The sequence below is a fragment of the Nuphar pumila genome, chromosome 7 (assembly GCF_984573655.1).
Source record: "Nuphar pumila chromosome 7, dmNupPumi1.hap1.1, whole genome shotgun sequence".
Taxonomy (NCBI): domain Eukaryota; kingdom Viridiplantae; phylum Streptophyta; class Magnoliopsida; order Nymphaeales; family Nymphaeaceae; genus Nuphar; species Nuphar pumila.
The window spans coordinates 110975756-110994364 of NC_143255.1; the positions used below are offsets into that span (position 1 = coordinate 110975756).

At 35.5% G+C, this 18609-nt stretch overlaps 2 protein-coding genes across 3 annotated transcripts in view; one reads left to right on the top strand and one right to left on the bottom strand.

Annotated features, from left to right (window-relative positions):
- Positions 1-13392, top strand: part of LOC149832927 (kinesin-like protein KIN-7D, mitochondrial) — a 31106-nt gene extending 17714 nt beyond the window's left edge. Inside the window, exons 17-25 of one of the 2 annotated variants that reach the window (XM_090014781.1) lie at positions 6612-6761; positions 7234-7359; positions 7489-7539; positions 7723-7770; positions 7951-8097; positions 9880-10647; positions 11726-11855; positions 11949-12065; positions 12947-13392. In XM_090014781.1, the coding sequence (XP_089870907.1) occupies positions 6612-6761; positions 7234-7359; positions 7489-7539; positions 7723-7770; positions 7951-8097; positions 9880-10647; positions 11726-11855; positions 11949-12034 (1506 nt within the window). In that variant the 3' untranslated portion in view covers positions 12035-12065; positions 12947-13392. The remainder of the gene's footprint in view (positions 1-6611; positions 6762-7233; positions 7360-7488; positions 7540-7722; positions 7771-7950; positions 8098-9879; positions 10648-11725; positions 11856-11948; positions 12066-12946) is intronic. The other variant, XM_090014783.1, reaches the window with a different exon arrangement.
- A 3914-nt stretch (positions 13393-17306) lies between these two features.
- The window catches only part of LOC149832928 (SH3 domain-containing protein 2-like), a 47456-nt gene continuing 46153 nt past the window's right edge, over positions 17307-18609 (bottom strand). The window contains exon 10 of the mRNA XM_090014784.1: positions 17307-17761. Within this exon, the coding sequence (XP_089870910.1) occupies positions 17645-17761 (117 nt within the window). The 3' untranslated portion in view covers positions 17307-17644. The remainder of the gene's footprint in view (positions 17762-18609) is intronic.

Here is an 18609-nt window from a genome sequence, read left to right on the forward strand (position 1 = left end):
TTGGATAGGTGTTCATCTACTGGTAATGCAGCCGAGCGCTAGACCAAATCAGATACTTCATATGGCCTAAGTATAACTGACACAGTTAACTCTAATATCAAAGTGGCAGTTTGGATACTTGTCACTGTTCCTTTTTCCATATTGTATTGGAGGTGTTCATGATAGGTCATAGCCAGTAGCATAGAAATTCAGGGAGAGTTTCACAAGTTTAAAGCCTGTAAAAAGTGTTGAATAAGCAAAAGATTGTTTGGGAAAGTTGTCACATTATGTTTGCTTTGAGAAGAACATTTTCATAGTTTTATGCAGAATGAACGGCAATGGCAGTGCAAAAAGGGAATTTTTGTTGCTTTCAAAAGTTAATGTTTGTACTTTGTACTCCATAATGGCAAGCTTAATTTTATAAAATTTAATTGGCTTCTTGTGTATCAAACTAAAGCAGTTTTGGTTGCCAGCATTTGATGTACATTTGCAGAGAGCTACTTTGTACGTGAAGTTAATTCTTGTTTTCTTTTTTTCCTTTTTTCATTCATTTTGCACAGTAGGAAATATCTTCTTACCAGTGGTGGTTTATGTAAACAATCAAGGAACCTTCTATCATGAACAATAAGTCCACCAATGAAGTGAATAAGTACACAAGTGTTTACTAAAGAACACACTCACAAATCCTATAAAAGGAAATACACACAAGAGGGCACAATATAAAAAAATATTTTATTCAATATCACAAGTGTTCAAGAAGCATACTTTTACAAAGGGGAGAAGCCCTATTTTTTTACACAAGAGGTAGAGAAAGAGAGCTAAAAGAAAGAGAGAGAGAGAGAGGGCAAAGAAAGGGGAGAGAGGACCGCTTCAACGGCTAGACTTCTAGCGGTTGGACCAAGTCAACTTGACTTGGTCCAATATATTACAATGATATATATATATATATATATATATATATATATATATGCTATGTATATATAAATACATATATATATGTATATATATATACGTATACTATATTATATATAAATATAAAAATATATATAGTTTTATGTATATATATGTACAATTTAACACTCTCCCTCAAACTTATGGTATGATGACTGAAAGTTTGCCTAATAGGAAATAAAACCTAGGAGCAGAGAGAGGTTTGGTAAACAAGTTTGCCCGCGGGTACTCGGATGTGACATAGGGAAGATCAATGATTCGTTGAAGATATTCCCCTCAAACATAGAGACAGTCCATCTCGATCCACTTTGTTTTTTCATGAAAAGTGTTGTTGCTGGCAATGTAGATATAACTCTTATTGTCGTAGCACATCGTTGACGCTGCTAGAATCTTAATTCCCATATCAACCAACAATCTTCTTAGCCACACCACTTTTGTTGTAGTTGTAGCCATGGCTCGATACTCGGCTTCAGTTGAGGAGAGGAGAGGGAGAGCTTCTGTTAATTTTTGCACCTCCACGAGATTAACAATTTACGTAAAAAAATACAAAAACGTCTGGTTAAGTGTCTGTTATTAAGGTCACCTCCCCAATCTGCATCTAAGTCTAGTGCAGACGAAGAAGCCACAAACAAGCCTCTAAAAATTGAATTTTTTAGATATCTAATCATACGCAAGACCACTCCCATGTGAACAGATGTGAAAGTGTTGAAACTGACTAGCTGTGTGTACAACGTGTGCCATATCAAGACTAGTAATTGTTAAGTTAGAAAGTGCTCCAATAAGCTGTCGATAATGACTTGGATCATCCTGAGGCTCCTTCATCATCAATTTTCATTTTGACATTTCTTACTTTAGGAGTGTCAACTTTTCTGTCATATGATATACCAAACCTGAGAACAATATCAAAAGCAAACTTAGACTAAGATAATAAATACCCTCTAGCGGAACAAGCATCATCTATTCCTAGAAAGTATAATAAGAAACCCAAATCAATCATTTCAAAACTAGTTTTAAGAATATTTTTGATATTTTGAACTCCCTGTTTATCTTCTCCAACGATTATCATATCATCAACATAGAGAAATAAGATAACAATACCTGCATCAGAATTCTTAAGAAACAAAGTCATGTCAGTCAAACAAATCTAAAGCCAATATCAAGTATAACATTGCTAAATTTATCATACCAAGCTTTGAAAGCTTGTTTTAAGCCTTACAATGCCTTTTGTAGACGAAGAGCCTTCCCCTAAGGTATTCTCATACTTTGGGGGTGCTTCCATGTATACATCTATAAGATTGCGATTTAAAAAGGCATTTTTAATATCAATTTAATATATAGATCAATTTTTAATTGAAGCAACTGGAACGAGGGTTCTAACTGTATTAATGCAGGCAACAAGTGCAAAGGTTTCTTCATAATTTATGTCATATTCTTGCATATATCCTTTGGCAACTAGCCAAATTTTGTCTCTCTCAAGGGTCCCATCGCTCTTGGTTTTTATCTTATATACCCATCTCCAACCTTTGAATTTCTTTTCCTGTGGAAGATCTTGAATTGACTAAGTATGAGTCTTTTCTAATGCATCTAATTCTACCCTCATGGCATTAACCCATTCGGAGTGATCTTTGGCTTGTGCATAAGATGAGAGTTCTATATATGAATGTATTAGGGCTATGCATGCTTGATACTTGGAAGAAAAAGAGTCATAGAATACAACTTTTGAAGGAGGTTGTGAAACTCTAGATGATTTCCTAGTTTGCAGTTCTTCTTCACTTAAGTTGGAAAAAATTTCAAGTGAACATGGTGGTTTTTGATGTCCTCGTCTAGAATATTTTTTACATCATGAGATTCTTCATCAAGAGACTCATTATCTCTTGATTCAATAACATTTTCAAAATCATATTCACAATTATCAACATCTTGGTTGAAACTAAGATCAAATAAGAACGAGTACTCAGTTTCTTTTTCCAAAAAAGTTACATTTCTAGAAATATACAATTTTTCATTGTTAGGATCATAACACCAATATCTTTTTTGGTTATCAGCATAACAAAAAATGGCACAAGGAATAACTCTAGGAGAAAATTTGTCATTTTTGTTGGTTAATACAAAACATTTGCAACCAAAGACTCTTAATCTGGTATAGTCTTAAGAGAGTTTAACAAGTTTTTCAATAGGTGAAATATTTTGTAAAGAAGAGGATGTCATTCTTTTTATAAGATAAACAGAGGTTAAGACAACTTCTGCCCAATAAGTAAGGTCCTTGAAGTTTCAATGATGTACCTATGTTTTGTTTTAGCTAAGCCATTTTGTTGTGGTGTGTGAGGGCAAGATCTTTGATGTGTGATACCATGTAGATTAAGATAAATTTTAAATTCATTTGAAACAAATTCTCTCCTTAAATCAGTCAGAATTATAGAGATTTCATTTTCAAACCTATTTTTAACCAATTTATGAAAGTTTTGAAAATGGATAATGACTTCATATTTATGCTTAAGAAAGTATATCCAGGTATGTCTAGTAAAATCATTCATAAATATAACAGAATTTGCATATCCACCTTTGGATAAAAACATGCACTGGATTCCAAAGATCTGAATGTAGAAGCTCAAGTGGTCTAGCTGAAGCAAAAGTTCTATCATTAAATGGTAATCTTTTCATTTTTTCAAACACACAGTCTTCGCAAGAGAAAGCATTAAGATTACATTTTTTTTTCAAATTTGAAAAATATTGGATTTTAGATACATTTGGATGTCCTAATCTTCTATGCCATATATTTAAATATAGTTTTTAGACATTACAACACAAAATATCTTTGGGTATCTCTAAAAAATCCATATAGTAGAGATCTCATTTTCTATGGTTTTGCCCTGACTGGCGATCCTGCACCAAACATTCATTCGTAGAAAAGGAAATATTACAACCATAATAGGATATTTGAGAGACAGATAAAAGCTTTAAGTTTAATTTAGGAATGTGACGAACCTTTGGAATAAAAAAACTTTTTGAGTTTGAAAGTTCTTTTTCAAAATTCCATATTCTTTCAATTTTAAGAGATGTACCATCATCCGTAAAAACATTTGACGCACTTGAGTTATGATATTCAGATAAAATATCATTGTTTGGGTCGTGTGAAAAGATGCATCGGAATCAAGAAGCTAAGGAAATTTACCGGGGTTGTAATAAGATGAAACAACAACTCCAGTTGAAGAAGATGCTCCCTTGAGAAGTGGTTGACGAACATTCACTAATTGAGCCAAGGTTGTTCGTATCGTGTTGTATCATTTGATATGGTATGATACGTATCGTTACTTTTGAAGTTTACGATACGATACATACTCATATTGCGATACAAATGTGTATCATACTCGGATCGGATGTATCGTACGATACATCCCTGTATCGTGCTCTATCGTACGATACAACTTCAACACACTTTAAAAAAGATGAAAATTTCATTTTGGATTTTAAATATCTTTTGAGGGCCAACTTCTCCATTTGTCTAAAGGCCATTAGAAGTGCATTTCAACTGTTTTTTCACCCAAAAAAGTGGGTTAAGGTAAAAAAATGCATTTCCACCATTTTTTCACTCAAGAAAATGGGTTAAGGTAAAAAATCTTTATTATGAATAAAATTACAAAGCTACTCTTTAAAAAAAATTTGCCAAAAATTAAATATTTATATAAAGATAGAAATTAGGCTCCACACTCTTCCAACAAAGATGACATCAGATGATACATCATGACATGGAGTACTCAAGTAATGAGTGAAAACCAATTGAAAATCGAGTGGAACTATTGCCATAATATTTTTGTTTATGTAGTATGAATATATGAGTCTTGTGACATTTTCTTAATTGCAAGATATTTAATATTTTGCATTGTTCTTGTGAGATAGTTGATGTTTGATGATGTCTTATGCAGCTTATGGAGACATAAATGCTTCATTTGTGATTTTTTGGTTGTATTTTGTGCAATTCATCATTATTTCATGTGATATGATTTTTTTTAGAATTTTTACTAATTTTTCTGTTTTTTTTTTTATTTTTTTGGATTTTTACATTTTTTATTAAAAATTTATGATACGATACAATAAAGTGTTGCTATTGGCCCGACCAATATGGGTAAGAGATATGCTTCCAATGGATGAATCTTGAGATGCAGAAATATCACTTAACTCTTGTGGAGAGCCGACAAAAGCAATCTTCTTCTCATATGCCCCTCTTAGTTTAGGACATTGGGGTCTAATGTGTCACGATTATTGGCAATGATGACAAATAGTTTTTTTATCATAGTCATCGCCACGTCTTCTATAATGAGGTGGTTTATATGCACTTATGTAATTTTTCGGTCTAGAGATGGCCAAGACCGAGTCATCTCACTTTTAGTTACATGATTTTTCAATCTATTTTCCTCCATACTCAACTCTTCTATAGTATCTTCAATAGAGAAAACTTTTCCTCTATGGCAAAATATTGATTTTGTAGATTTAAATTCCGCTCTTAAGCCATTGACAAATTGATAAAAATGCTCCGCATCTATTTGTTTTTGGTGGAGTTCTATATCTTCGGGATAATGCCATTTTGTATCTAGAAGAGCTAATTCTTCTCAAAGTTCGGATAGATCATTATAGTATTATCTAATACTTTTATTCCCTTGGGTCATAGTACGAACACTATCTTGCATATTGCACACATGTGCAATATCCTTAAGAAAATAGCATTCTATTAAGATAATCTGAAGCCTTGTTAGCATGTTCAAATTTCGAAAGGCTAGAAGACTTTTTAACATCCACACCACTAATAAGCCAAGACATGATATTGACATGTCACATCCTCCATTTCTTCCACTTCTTCTCATAAGTGGTTATAACTTTGGTCTTTTCATTTTCTGTTAGTGGTGCCTCTTTCTCATCTTCTACGTTGGTGAGAACTAACTTAAGTTCCGGATCAGATCCATTTATTAGTCTCTATAACCCTTTTTCCCAAATAAAGTGCTTCATAATAGAAGCCCATGTTACATAGTTGAAATCATTGAGTTTCACGGGCTTGTCATCCATTTTACAAAAATAGAGAGGTGAAGAGAGAGAGATAGAAGTGAGAGAAGGAAAGAGGAAGTAAAATTGGAGAATACAAGCACTCCACCAATGTGTCATGCTAGCACTTGAAAACTTCAAAGATGCACGATCACAATCCACGAGCACTTGCACAATCACGGTCTCACGAACACTCCACCAATGGCTCACACCAGCACTTTAATGAGAATCACAAAAAGAACCAATAAACAGTCAAAGAACCTTCAATCACGAACAATAAGTCCACCAATGAAGTGAATAAGTACACAAGTGTTCATTAAGGAACACTCTTACAAATCCCACAAAAGGGAATACACACAAGAAGGCACAATATAAAAAAACAATATTTTATTTAATATCACAAGTGTGCAAGAAGCATACTTTTACAATGGGAAGAACCCTTATTTATATACACGAGAGAAAGAGAGAGAGAGAGAAAGAGAGCTAAAAGAAAGGAGAGAAAGGACCTCTCCAATGGCTAGATTTCTAGCCGTTGGACCTAGTCCAACAGCTAAAAATCTAGCCGTTGGATCAAGTCAACTATGGTTGACTTGGTCCAATGTATTATATATATATAGTTTTATGTATATATGTGTACAATTTAACAGTTTATTCTGCAGACCATGTCAACAGTGGATCAGATGGATTTGCTTGTTGAACAAGTGAAGATGCTTGCTGGGGAGGTTGCATTTAGCACCAGTACCCTGAAGCGTTTGTTGGAGCAGTCTGTCAATGATCCACATGATACTCAAATTCAGGTAGGTGTTATTCTTTTCTGTTTTAGCGTTATTTCCTTTCTGTGCTATCTAAGGTGCTGTACTCTGTGCTGCTTGAGTGTATAACTTTTGTTGTTTTACATCATGTGCCAGCACAAATTTTTGCTCAGTTTTGTGGCCATTTCTTCCATTGGTTGTCATGCTTAGAAAATGCATATGAAAAACGACATCTTTTTACCATCAATTTTCTATTCTTTTACCTTTTTCTCCCTTTTTCTTTTTAAAATTTCAATATCATTAAATCATTGCTGCTTTTTCAGCCCACTTTTATTGAAGAAAATATTTTGATTTTATGTTGTATCCACTACACATGATGACACTGGCGACTTGATCCAGTTTCTTTAATAGTTGGTTAACTTGTCAACAAGAATATTACTCTCATGACAATTGATTAAATATGTTTACTTATATTCTTCTATCCCAGTTTTTTTTAATACTGTTGGCTTCTTGGCAGTCACAAATACAAAAAATGGAAGGTGAAATCCAGGATAAAAGACGGCAAATGAGAATTCTTGAGCAGCGTATTATTGAAACTGGTGAGGCTTCGATGGCAAATGCATCAATGGTCGACATGCAACAGGTATTTTAATTCCTAAAATGATAATCTGTTTGAGCATCTACATGGTTGGCTTACATTTATTGCTTTTTTGAAAATGTTATCTATTTTTTTTGTGTATCACAAGCTAACTTTTGGCTCCATATGGAGTAGACTCTTACCAGATTGATGACTCAATGCAATGAGAAGGCCTTCGAGTTGGAGGTAGCTTCTTGATTCTGTTGATTTCTTGTGTGGGTCACTAAGTGTGATCATGGCTATGAAATAATCTGGTTTAGTTAATGGTTACTGTTCTTCTTGGAGCATTTTTCAGCACATGCCCCTCTGATTGCATAATGTTGTAAAATTTTAGGATGCCATCATAGTTAATCATACAACTTTGTGCAGATTAAATCAGCTGACAATCGTGTCCTTCAGGAGCAACTTCTTCAGAAGGTAGGCTTTGAAAATTTGTGGATAATGTAAATTTTGATGCTCCACATCTTTGTATTGTTTGGATGATTGTCCTGTGGTTGACTGAAAGCAAATAATATCACTTTTTCTTACATGACATGATATCTTTTATCCGTAGTGTTTTTTTCCTAAGTTTTTGACAATCGTTTCCTTCTGTGCCAGTCTTCGGAAAACAACGAACTACATGAGAAAATTGCTCTTCTGCAGCGGGAGCTGGATGCAGCATTGGAGAGTAAAGCTTCATTATCCACTGAACAGTGTGTCTCAGTGCCTTTTGCGGATGACCTGAAAAAGCAACTTCAGTTTCAGGTAATTGCATGAGTCTACGCATTTAGGTTTTGGTTGTGGCTGCATGGTTTCTTGTAATTGATGTATTATTTGTTTTAGTTTTTGGATGTATTGCAATGTCTTGGGTTGCTCATAGTTATAATGGACATCTTCTCTGGAAAAAATAAAAAAATGCTGCAGACCTTCAGCTGTTTCCCTTTGTAAACTGACAAACTGATGATCTCATTTTTTGTGATACTCATGTCATCACTAGCCCTTTGTAGATAAGGCCATATGTAACCTGAGATTCACTTTTTTTTTTTGGCTTGATTTAGTGCTGTTTATTCTCTACCAGCATTGCATATTTTGTTAGGTTAAATTAATGTGTGACTAAATAATATAGTATCTTAACTGGTTGCATTATGCAAGATGCCTTCTTTGTCCTATTAAGTCATGTTAGGCACCCTTGAAATCGTGATTGTTTTATTTTTTTTAGTGTTTGTTTGGTTAGTGATAGTGCATCAAGAATTGGTGCATGTGTTTATGCAGGAAATGGATCTGCATTCATTCTTAGGGTAAGTTTGGTTTGCTGGGCCACATGTGATTCCAAATCAAATTTGATTTGGAGTCTTGAAATCAGAATCACATGAGGCTCCTTGTGATTCTTATTCTCATTTAAATGAGAAAGCAATTCTCATTTGTAAAGGCAAATGAGAGTCCATTTCTCACCACTCATTCTGATGTTTGTTTAGCCAATGCCAATGAGATTCATTCTCTCATTTGCATGAGAGCCCAAATCATGGGACTCAATCAAACATACCATTGTTGTTTCTAATTTCTTCTGACTTGTGATGATATTGAAGTCAGGATGGCTGGATAGGAAGTTTGATTCTGTTGAAAGCCCTTTCTAGGCTGCCCTTCGAATAAAAAGATTATTGTGAATCTCATTATGTAATTTTTGTTTGCATTGTATGTAATCTATAGGCGGACAGGACATATATTTTGATACATTTGTCCCAGGTTGTACTGTTTACTTTTGGAAGATGGCAGTTTTGGATTCTGCAGCTTCATTTTCTAAGACTGAATAATTCCTTATCTTTCGCTTAAGTGCCAACATTTTTCTGATGCCATCCCTGCTGTTGATGTTGTTATTGCCCTGGATTTGTTTGGTTGACAAGCATCCATAGGGATGTTTTCCTAAAGAAGCTTCATGCTTCAGATTTTTTGAGATAAATGCATGAGAAACTTTCCAGGCTATCTGCAGGCTGCAGAAAATACATTAAATTAAGAATACATACTGCTGTGTTTTTCCTCTTACATAAAGCATTTAACAAGGAATCACATTGATTTCTGTGCAAGCTTGAATGCGTGTACTTTGATTTACTAGAATCAAGAATACGGCACAATCAAATGGGATAATGGTGTACCTACAGCTTGTTGGTGTGTTATATCTGAAAATCTGTCCCAAGGATGTGTGGTACCTACAGATTACCTCGTGCTCAAATTTGTAAAAATTCAAAATGTTCATCAGCAAATGGGATAGGGGCCTGCTGGTGCTGTGTATGTCTGCTTGATTGTTTATTCCTTTTTTTTTCCCATTTACATTATAGTGTCTTTATGTTGAAGAAGCACAAAGATGATTTTTTTTCCCTTTCTGATACGTCTGAAATTTAGGCTGTTGCATTTGTTGCTTTGCTTTGGGCAAGACTTTTATTAACTCTTGTACCATGTTGACTACATGGAATGTTTGTGTGATGATATCATTGTAGTCAATTTGCTTCTTAAACATGAAGTTGCTAACTTTTTGTTTTTTGTTTTATGTAGGAAACTGAGCTCAATAAGCTGAAGCAAGAAAACTTGCAACTAATTGAGAATGCCAATGCTTTGCATGCTCAGAATCAGAAACTGTCAGAAGAAGCATCATATGCAAAAGAACTAGCTTCTTCTGCTGCTGTTGAGTTAAAAAATCTTGCAGATGAAGTCACCAAGCTTTCCTTGCTGAATGCAAGACAAGCAAAAGAACTGCTCGCTGCCCAAGAAATGGCGTATTCTAGGGGATCCAACCTTCAAACTTGTAAAGGTGGCTTCCGGAAATATTCTGAGAGCAAGGTTGATGGAAATAAACATGGGAGAAGAGGGCGGTTGAGTTCCACGGGAAACGATAGCCAAAATTCTGTCTTTGATGACGTTGATTACTGGAACCTTGGCCTTGATGATATGAAGAATGAACTGCATGCAAGAAAACAAAGAGAAGCTGTCCTTGAGGCAGCTTTGGCTGAAAAAGAGCTTACGGAAGAAGAATACAGGAAAAAATATGACGAGGCTAAAAAAAAAGAAGCAGAGTTGGAAAATGAACTTGGTAATATGTGGGTACTTGTTGCTAAACTTAAAAAAGATGTTACCGTTGCCTCAGAAATTAATGGTCGAAGAACCAATCAGGGAACTGGCATCGAGTTTGATCTAAAAACACATGACGGTGAGACTAAAGATCACGTGCTAAAAGAGAGTCAACGATCAGATGAATTGACCAAACCACTTGCAGATGAAAGAAATAGAGGTGCTGAATTAGAAGCTCATGTTGCTCGCTTGAAGGTATCCCTTTCTTGTCCTGCAAGTATTGTTAACCTATTATATATGTCATTTGCCTAGTTACATGCCAGGAAATTTGTAGCGTATTATGTGCTTAACTGTTGGGCTGTCTATAAAAACAAGCTGAGCTCAAGCACCGATTTAAGTTTGTTATGTTTCGATTAATCCTGTTAAGTATATATACATTATTATTGCATGTTATCACAACAAATGTGTTTGGTTAGCGGTTTCCTTGTGAGTTGTTCAAGTGGAAGTTCAAAGGTTCGAGCCCCATCCCTCTCTTTTAACATGTTAACATGAAAATAATAATAATAATAATAATAATAATAATAATAATAATAATATTTAAGCTTGGCTCAGGTCTAGCTGAGCCAAGCTCAATCTTTGTGAAGCTTGCTTGAGCCTGAACAGCCCAAGCTCGGGCTTGGCTCAGTTCTTGTCCAGCCCTACACTATGTGACAGAGATATAGGTATAGTTCAATACACAACTAATTTTTTTTGAAAATAGGATATGGGCACATAAATTTTTAAATTTTTGAATCAATAAAAAGCTATTTTTAACATTCTAATATGTAAAAATGCATTTTTATTGAAATATTATTTAAAATTTTAAAATATTATAATAATGTGCATACATCTCATAGTCGTGTCAGCATGTCATAGTGTGTTCGACTTGTGTCACCCATGACATACTCTAAATGGCATTACTGTGGCATGGCCTACACTCTAGTTGGTGCATGTCTTAATATTGTATTGAGTTTATTCAGGTAAGAACCGACCCATTGACAGCCCTTGTTTGTAGTTAGGTCTGCAGCAAACTTTTGCTTAATCTGTGGCTAAGAGAATTGTTTCTGGCTATATTCTTTAAATTAATTATTTCAATTTCCCATTGCTGTTGTGTGCAAGATGTCGTTACCAGTCTATTTCTTTGTGAATACAACTTTTGTTCCTAATACATGATCTTTTGTAAATTGTTGTCGCTTTAGCATCTGCCAAGTTCTTGTCAGTTCCTTCTGTGGCTTTTCTATTGTTTTATGTTATTCACCATGGATTTTTAATATATGACCACAAACTGTGTCAGGCACGGATGCAAGAAAAGGTGAAGGAAAAAGATGAAGTGATTGAGAATAGAGATGCAAACTCTCATATTTGTAAAGTTTGTTTTGAAGCCCCAACGGCAGCAATCCTTTTGCCTTGTCGTCATTTTTGTTGTGAGCGATGATATTCTTTGTTTTGGATTGGCATTTGTTTTTTGAGATGAACAGGTGTCCTGATGTTTCAAGTATTTGCTTAATTTTCTGCAGTGTGTAAGCCTTGTTCTCTTGCCTGTTTAGAATGTCCTCTTTGCCGAACAAAGATTGATGATAGGATCATCGCTTTCACTTCCTAGCCATTTCATTTACCGTGCCTTCAGTGAAGAGGTATGTATTCAACATCTTGTTGATAATTGTGCTCAAGATCCCATTGGTGATGATGATTTATTACTATGATCACAGCCATTATAACCTGCCAACATGTATTACATTGCGTTTCAGTGTTGTACCTCACACATGCTTCTAAGGTTTTCTATAGGACACGTTTGATTGCTCCAACAAATAGTCATTGACTATTTGTCTTGGTGGAAAAAGTCATAAATAAATAGTCCCACTCTTACAAATAAACAAACAGACTAACTTTTCTGTGTTTTCTTGTAAGGTGGGCAGATACAAAATTGGGATAAATAGTACAGTGGGACTATTTGTCATCGCAATCAAACACACCCAGAATGTGCTAGAGTTCCTGTACTGCATTGTGTTGGTGCACCTGTAATGAAATAGATGTATAACCTGTCATAAGGACATGGGATGTGCCATTTTTGTATATGTTTCCATTTTCTAATGGCATACAAATGGACACGACACAAGGGGCAAGTTGGCGTATCCCTGTGAGCCTATGGCTAATAAATTCTTTAGTGCATGGACTAGAAGCATGTGAGCTCTTCGTATACGATAGTTCCCTATTCCTGAATCTTTCGGGTGGGAATTGTATATGGGCTAGTTGGACAGCCCACATCGTTTCCTACTTGCCTCTGATTTTAATAAAAAAAAGAATTTCCTTATTTTCTTTATGTCTTCATCCACTGCAGTCTGCATTAATTACCGTTTCACTGTGTTGTATGCAATAACTTTGTCATGTGCCTGTTAATAACGGTTGCGTCTGGCATTAACTCTAATCTTATATTTGGTAATGAATAGTTCAGCATTTTGCTTTCTGACAGTTTCTGTTGGATTTTGCATTAATCACCCACTTGTTTCCTTTTCAGGGCAACCGTTCAAGGTGAAAAGTGCTTATTTTAGTGTAACTTGTATGTAGAGGCGATTCTTTTATTGGTCCTGTGTAAGTATTGTTTGTTTCATACACCTATATCACTTGCCTCCGGAGGGATGGTAGCATTTGGTGTGAAGAGCGAAGAATTCACCCACTTGGTGCTTCCTATTTTGTATTAGAGGAAATGTTTGCATTTTCTTTTCCTTTCAACTGTTGTGTATATACCAATGGGTGCTCCGCTTGTCTGGTAGGAGCAGCTAGTGCACGTCACCTTGTGCTGGGTAGTTTCAGGTTCAAAACCCAATGGTATAATTGTATAACTGGTAGGGGTCTGCCTAACCCCAGTTTGCCTTGAAAAAAAAAATCGTTGTGCATAAAGGACATAGTTGTAAGCTTCATTTATCAATTCAATATTTATCAGCTGGCATTTATTAGCCACACTGATGTAGACACTGACACGGACGGCCAAAACTTTAATATTAAAATATTAACAAATAGTTTTTATTGATTTTTTAAGCTTTGTGCCCTTGTCTCCTATTTTCCAAAAAAAAAAGGTTTCAAACTTGCGGCTCGAACTCACTTCTCGTGTTCTTATATCCGCATGTCAATAGTAACTATTATTCAAATTCAATACCCAATGCGATCCGAACCTGAAATCCAATAAAACATTTCTCATATGAATCTCTTTTTTGCTATAATTGAGTTTTTTCGAAAAGTAATTATATATATATATATATTTATTTATATATGTTGTTCTAAACATTTCTCTCATATGAATCTCTTTTTTGTTGATTTCTCTGAAGGATAGAGTTTTTCCTTTCTTTTGTTTTCAATTTTGTATTCAAAAGATGTGTTGTAAATGGGGGAAAATATTGGCTACGCTCTAGTGGACTGTAACCTCCATTGGAAACAGCTTGATTCATAACATTTTCTTGATTGTTTTGTGGATCAAGCCCTATGGATATGGATTTGTTTGTACCGTAGTTGTCAGGAAACAAAATGGATATGAGAAGCGATGCATCAAGTGGAAGGGGGAAAGCGAACACTAAAAACTAGTATGAAGCAGGAAATTGTTATGAAGCTATTATGCAAGTGCATGCAAAATAAAAAGAAACCTAAAGTGAGCAAATATGAGGCTCAAGCTTAAGCAAATAAGAAATGACGAACAGACAGAGTATCAAACTACATAAAACCAACATGAATGCTTGTTATAAAAAATATATAATTTTTTCTAATATGAAAAATGTAGAAAGTGAGGGGAAATTTAGAGAAGCCAAAGAGAATCGATTTGAGAAAACAAAAGGAAAAGTTTCCACTAGAGAGAATTGAGTTTTCCATATTTTGAAAGTGGATTTCTCAAAGCTTCCTCTCTTTTTGGAGAAGCAAAGGGTTTCTTGCTTCTGAAGCGAGCTCTTGGGGAATCGAGTTTCCCCATGTAACAAGAAGCTTCCAGTAACTACGGTTTGTACCTTCCAAACTCAAACCCACCACTTCTCCCGGCACCCAAAAAAAAAAGGCAGCCCTTTTAGCCGACTAACACCAAACATTTTGTTAAAACATAAAATGAAAATGATTGCTTCATTATCATTATTTATAGAAACAAAAGCCCTTTTAACAAGAAAACACCAATAATCTCTTTCATTAAATGAAAGTGATTGACATTGTTAGCACGTGGACCTAGCTGGCGCATATAATTATCCTTTGTAGAATGCACATGCATCCATCAAAATTTTCAGTTACAATTGTCCATTCATGTGGGTCATCATTAGGTGTGCAAACCTTCAGATTCGGACCAGATCCCAATCTGAATCCGGATCTTAATCAGATCCAAAAAGGTTAGATTGAATCCGGATTCAAAATACATGTGGTAATATTGGATCCAAAAAAAAGTAGAAGAAAACAAGCTATTTACACATAAAAAATGCATTCGTGACTGATTTTGATTTGGGTCAACCCCAGATCCGACTTTAAAAGCTGATCTGAATCCTACCCAAATCCAAAATTGATCCGATTGAACAGATCCGAATCCACATTCGGATTTTACTTTAAGGATCCATACCCAAAGAAATTTATCAGACTTGGATCTATATCGGACTCGGATCGGATATCCGATCTGTTTGCAGCCCTAGTAACCATCACAGGGTTAGAGACGAGAGGAACCTCTCCTGTTACATCTCGTCTAGATCACGTGATGTACAAAGATTATTCTAGCAAATCTCCCAAAAATTATTCAAGTAAAAAAGGAGTTTGTGCCATTCAGGGTATCTTCACCCAATGCATATTTCAGTAAACTTGGTCATCACTCATTGAATGCCAACAAAACTGTCCCATTGTTGGAACTACAAAATCATTATATTTTCTTAAGTATAAACTTCTATTTTTTCTGTCAGAAAAATCTTTTCTAAGTTATTGGTTCTTTGAAAATTTTCATTTCTAAGAGTTTGGTAAATATCCAGTATAATATGCTGCTTAATAAGTTTGTGGTGCCATGTAAGGGCATCATGTTGGATTGTGCAAGCAGCCAAAATGAAAACTTTACTAAATATTTGGTAATTTTCATAAAAAAAGATTGATTCTACCAATTTTCTTGTCATGACAGGCAAGCAGATGGGTGCCCCCTTAGACTCGAACTGGCAACCCCTGGTCTGAGATAATGGGCTTTACCAAGTACTTGATCCAACTATTACAACCAATATATATATATATATATATATATATATATATATATATATATATATATATATATATATATATAGAGAGAGAGAGAGAGAGAGAGAGAGAGAGAGAGAGAGAGAGAGAGAGTAATGGGTCAGTGATAAACCACATGCTAAATGGTTTTTTCGGTCTTCTCGGGTGTTTTTTATGTGGTTCCGGTCTTATAAATGTGTTGGGCATGATCGATTTACTGAGAATTCACACCTGGATCATGTGTTTTCGATGAAAAAAAAACGATGTTTGGAGCCTCCAAAATTTACAAAGACTTTGGACCGTTGATTTTTCAAACTTTATAAAATGGACGTGCTACCCTAGTGGGTTCCAAATTTGCAGTGAAAGCTATTCTTTTTTTTTCAGCACATTTGACCCATTAGATGTAATCTACATCTTTTTATACGAAAGCTGGAGTTAGGCAGACCCCTACCAGTTATACAACCATACCATTGGGATTCAAACTTGAAGGTGACGGAAACTAACTGTTCCTGCTAGACAAGTCTACATCTTTGGTTCAGTAGAAACCGGTCTTTGTATCATGTTTTTTCTAACATGCATGTCGGAATTTAACCAAGGGTCGAAAAATCAACAGCCTACAATGTACTGAATTTTCAACTCTAAAGATATGAATTTTTACAATGAGAAAAAAAATATGATCCAAGGGGCAATTCCTACCATTTTGATCATAAATTATGAGTTTCAATTGAGAGGTTTGGAACCCAAGAGGGTACCAAAGTTTTCCTTTAATAAAGTTGGGTTAACAAGTTTGAGTAGGATTTTGTAATTATCTCAGTTTTCTCGATAAGTGGGTAAGCCAAAGTTCCAAACAACCAATTGGATTAATGTCCTAATCACACTGCCCTTGTGTTTTGTTTTGATTTGTTTATCTTTTGTTGATTGTTGTTAACCATAATCAAGAAAGCTATTCCTGCATATCAGTGCGGCATTGAAAACAACTGGGAATATTTGAATGTTTAGAGTATAAAATTCCAGTGGATGTCTTCTGGCTAGCAGGATTGGTCGATTGACTTGATTCACCATCCTTACCCAGATATTGGGCTCAAATGCCACTGGAGGCTATCCCCCAACATGCAGATTGCGGGGCCAGATAAAATAAAACAAGAGAGAGAGAGAGAGAGAGAGAGAGAGAGAGAGAGAGAGAGAGAGAGAGAGAGAGAGAGCTTTTGAAATTCGATTTGAAATAACACAAACTCTTATTAAATTGCTTCATATCTTTTGGAAGACTCTTGTTTCATCTAGATATTAATGTTTCCCATACGAATGCTGCTTATTTGTTAGAACCATGTTACTATTTGACACTGCAAATAAGACCATAACGATTGTGGTATAACTTCGGGTTTTTTTTTCTTGGCATAAAAAAAAAAAAGACTAACGATTATGGCATAACTTTGTTTTCTTTCGACCTTGATACTTGGTTTGCATTTGTTAAACGTGTTGATATCAGTACAGAATGCTCTTTTCAAAGACAAAGCAGCTTGTACAACTCCGTAAGAAGTACGGCTTATAGAAACATGTGCTACCTCGAACAGTAGTGCATATTTCTGCGGCCTCTTACCCAAATTTGAAAATCCAAAAGCAAAACTAAGGGTTCAATATCAGCACACTTTTTCCCCTTAGGCTGTCAGTGAGCTAGATTCTGCCAAGTCCCATCTTGATCTTGCTCAGCAAAAAATACACTATTTTGTCAAAAACAGTAAATTGATGAACGGTTCTAAATTAGTGTTTCGAAATTCAGCAACATGATGAAGCAGAAAATCGCATCATGTTTCACACGCTCACCCAATTCAAAGACTTTAGAGGACCACTAGAGGGGAGGGGTTATGAGGAGAATGGAGAGGGAGAGAGCAAACTTACACAAAAATGATTTCCTCTTTGAATGGTTAAGATATCACTTTCTCTATCAACAGATGCAACAGAAGAACATTCAACCTTTGGCTGCTATCGAATGCCAACACAGGAAACTCTAAAAGACTTCTGCCATCTTGCTTGCAAGAACACGTTCTCGTCTTTCAATGTATTCAAAAGGGAACCAACCAGCCCTTCCCTTGCACTCACCTTCAGCCCAGCCATTATTAGATACCTGGCACACAGCTCAACCAAATAAGATACAGCCACGACAAACACAATATTGCATTTGAAGCAAAAACATCATATCAGGGTTACTCTGCTCTATGCAGTTAAGACGCTCCTGCACAAACAGGGCATAATTTACACTACAGACATCACTAGTAACAACAACGCCTTCATCCCAAACAATTGGGGTCGGCGATATGAACCAAAAAGAAAATCATTTTGGGTCCTCCACATGAATTCTTCTCCTCCAATCATTTCTATCCAATGTCATGTCCTCGGTGAGGTTCAAAGCATTCATGTCCTTTCTTATATCTCCATCCAAGTCTTCTTAGGCCTACCCCGACCTTTTTTAGCTAATATATTTTCCCATTTCTCCATCCTTCTAACCGGAGCATCATTAGGCCTTCGCCGAATATGCCCAAACCATCGTAAACGATTCTCATTCATCTTATTTTCAATGGATGCAACGCCTACCTTCTTACGTATTTCCTCGTTCCGAATCTTAGTTTTTAGTGTCTTTCCACACATCCATCGAAGCATACGCATCTCAGTTACACTCATTTTTTGAATATGATGTCTCTTGGCAGCCCAACATTCCGTACCATATAGTAAAGCGGGTCTAATTGTCGTCCTATACAACTTCCCCTTCAACCTCAAAGGCATTCTACGATCGCACAACACTCCGGTTGCACTTTTCCATTTCATCCACCCAACCTTAATCCTATGATTTACATCTCCATCAATTTCTCCATTCTTTTGAATGATAGATCCCAAATATTTGAAACAGTCATCCACCGCTATTTCTTGCTCACCAAGCTTCACTACACTCTCATCACTACTTCGTTGCTTATTAAA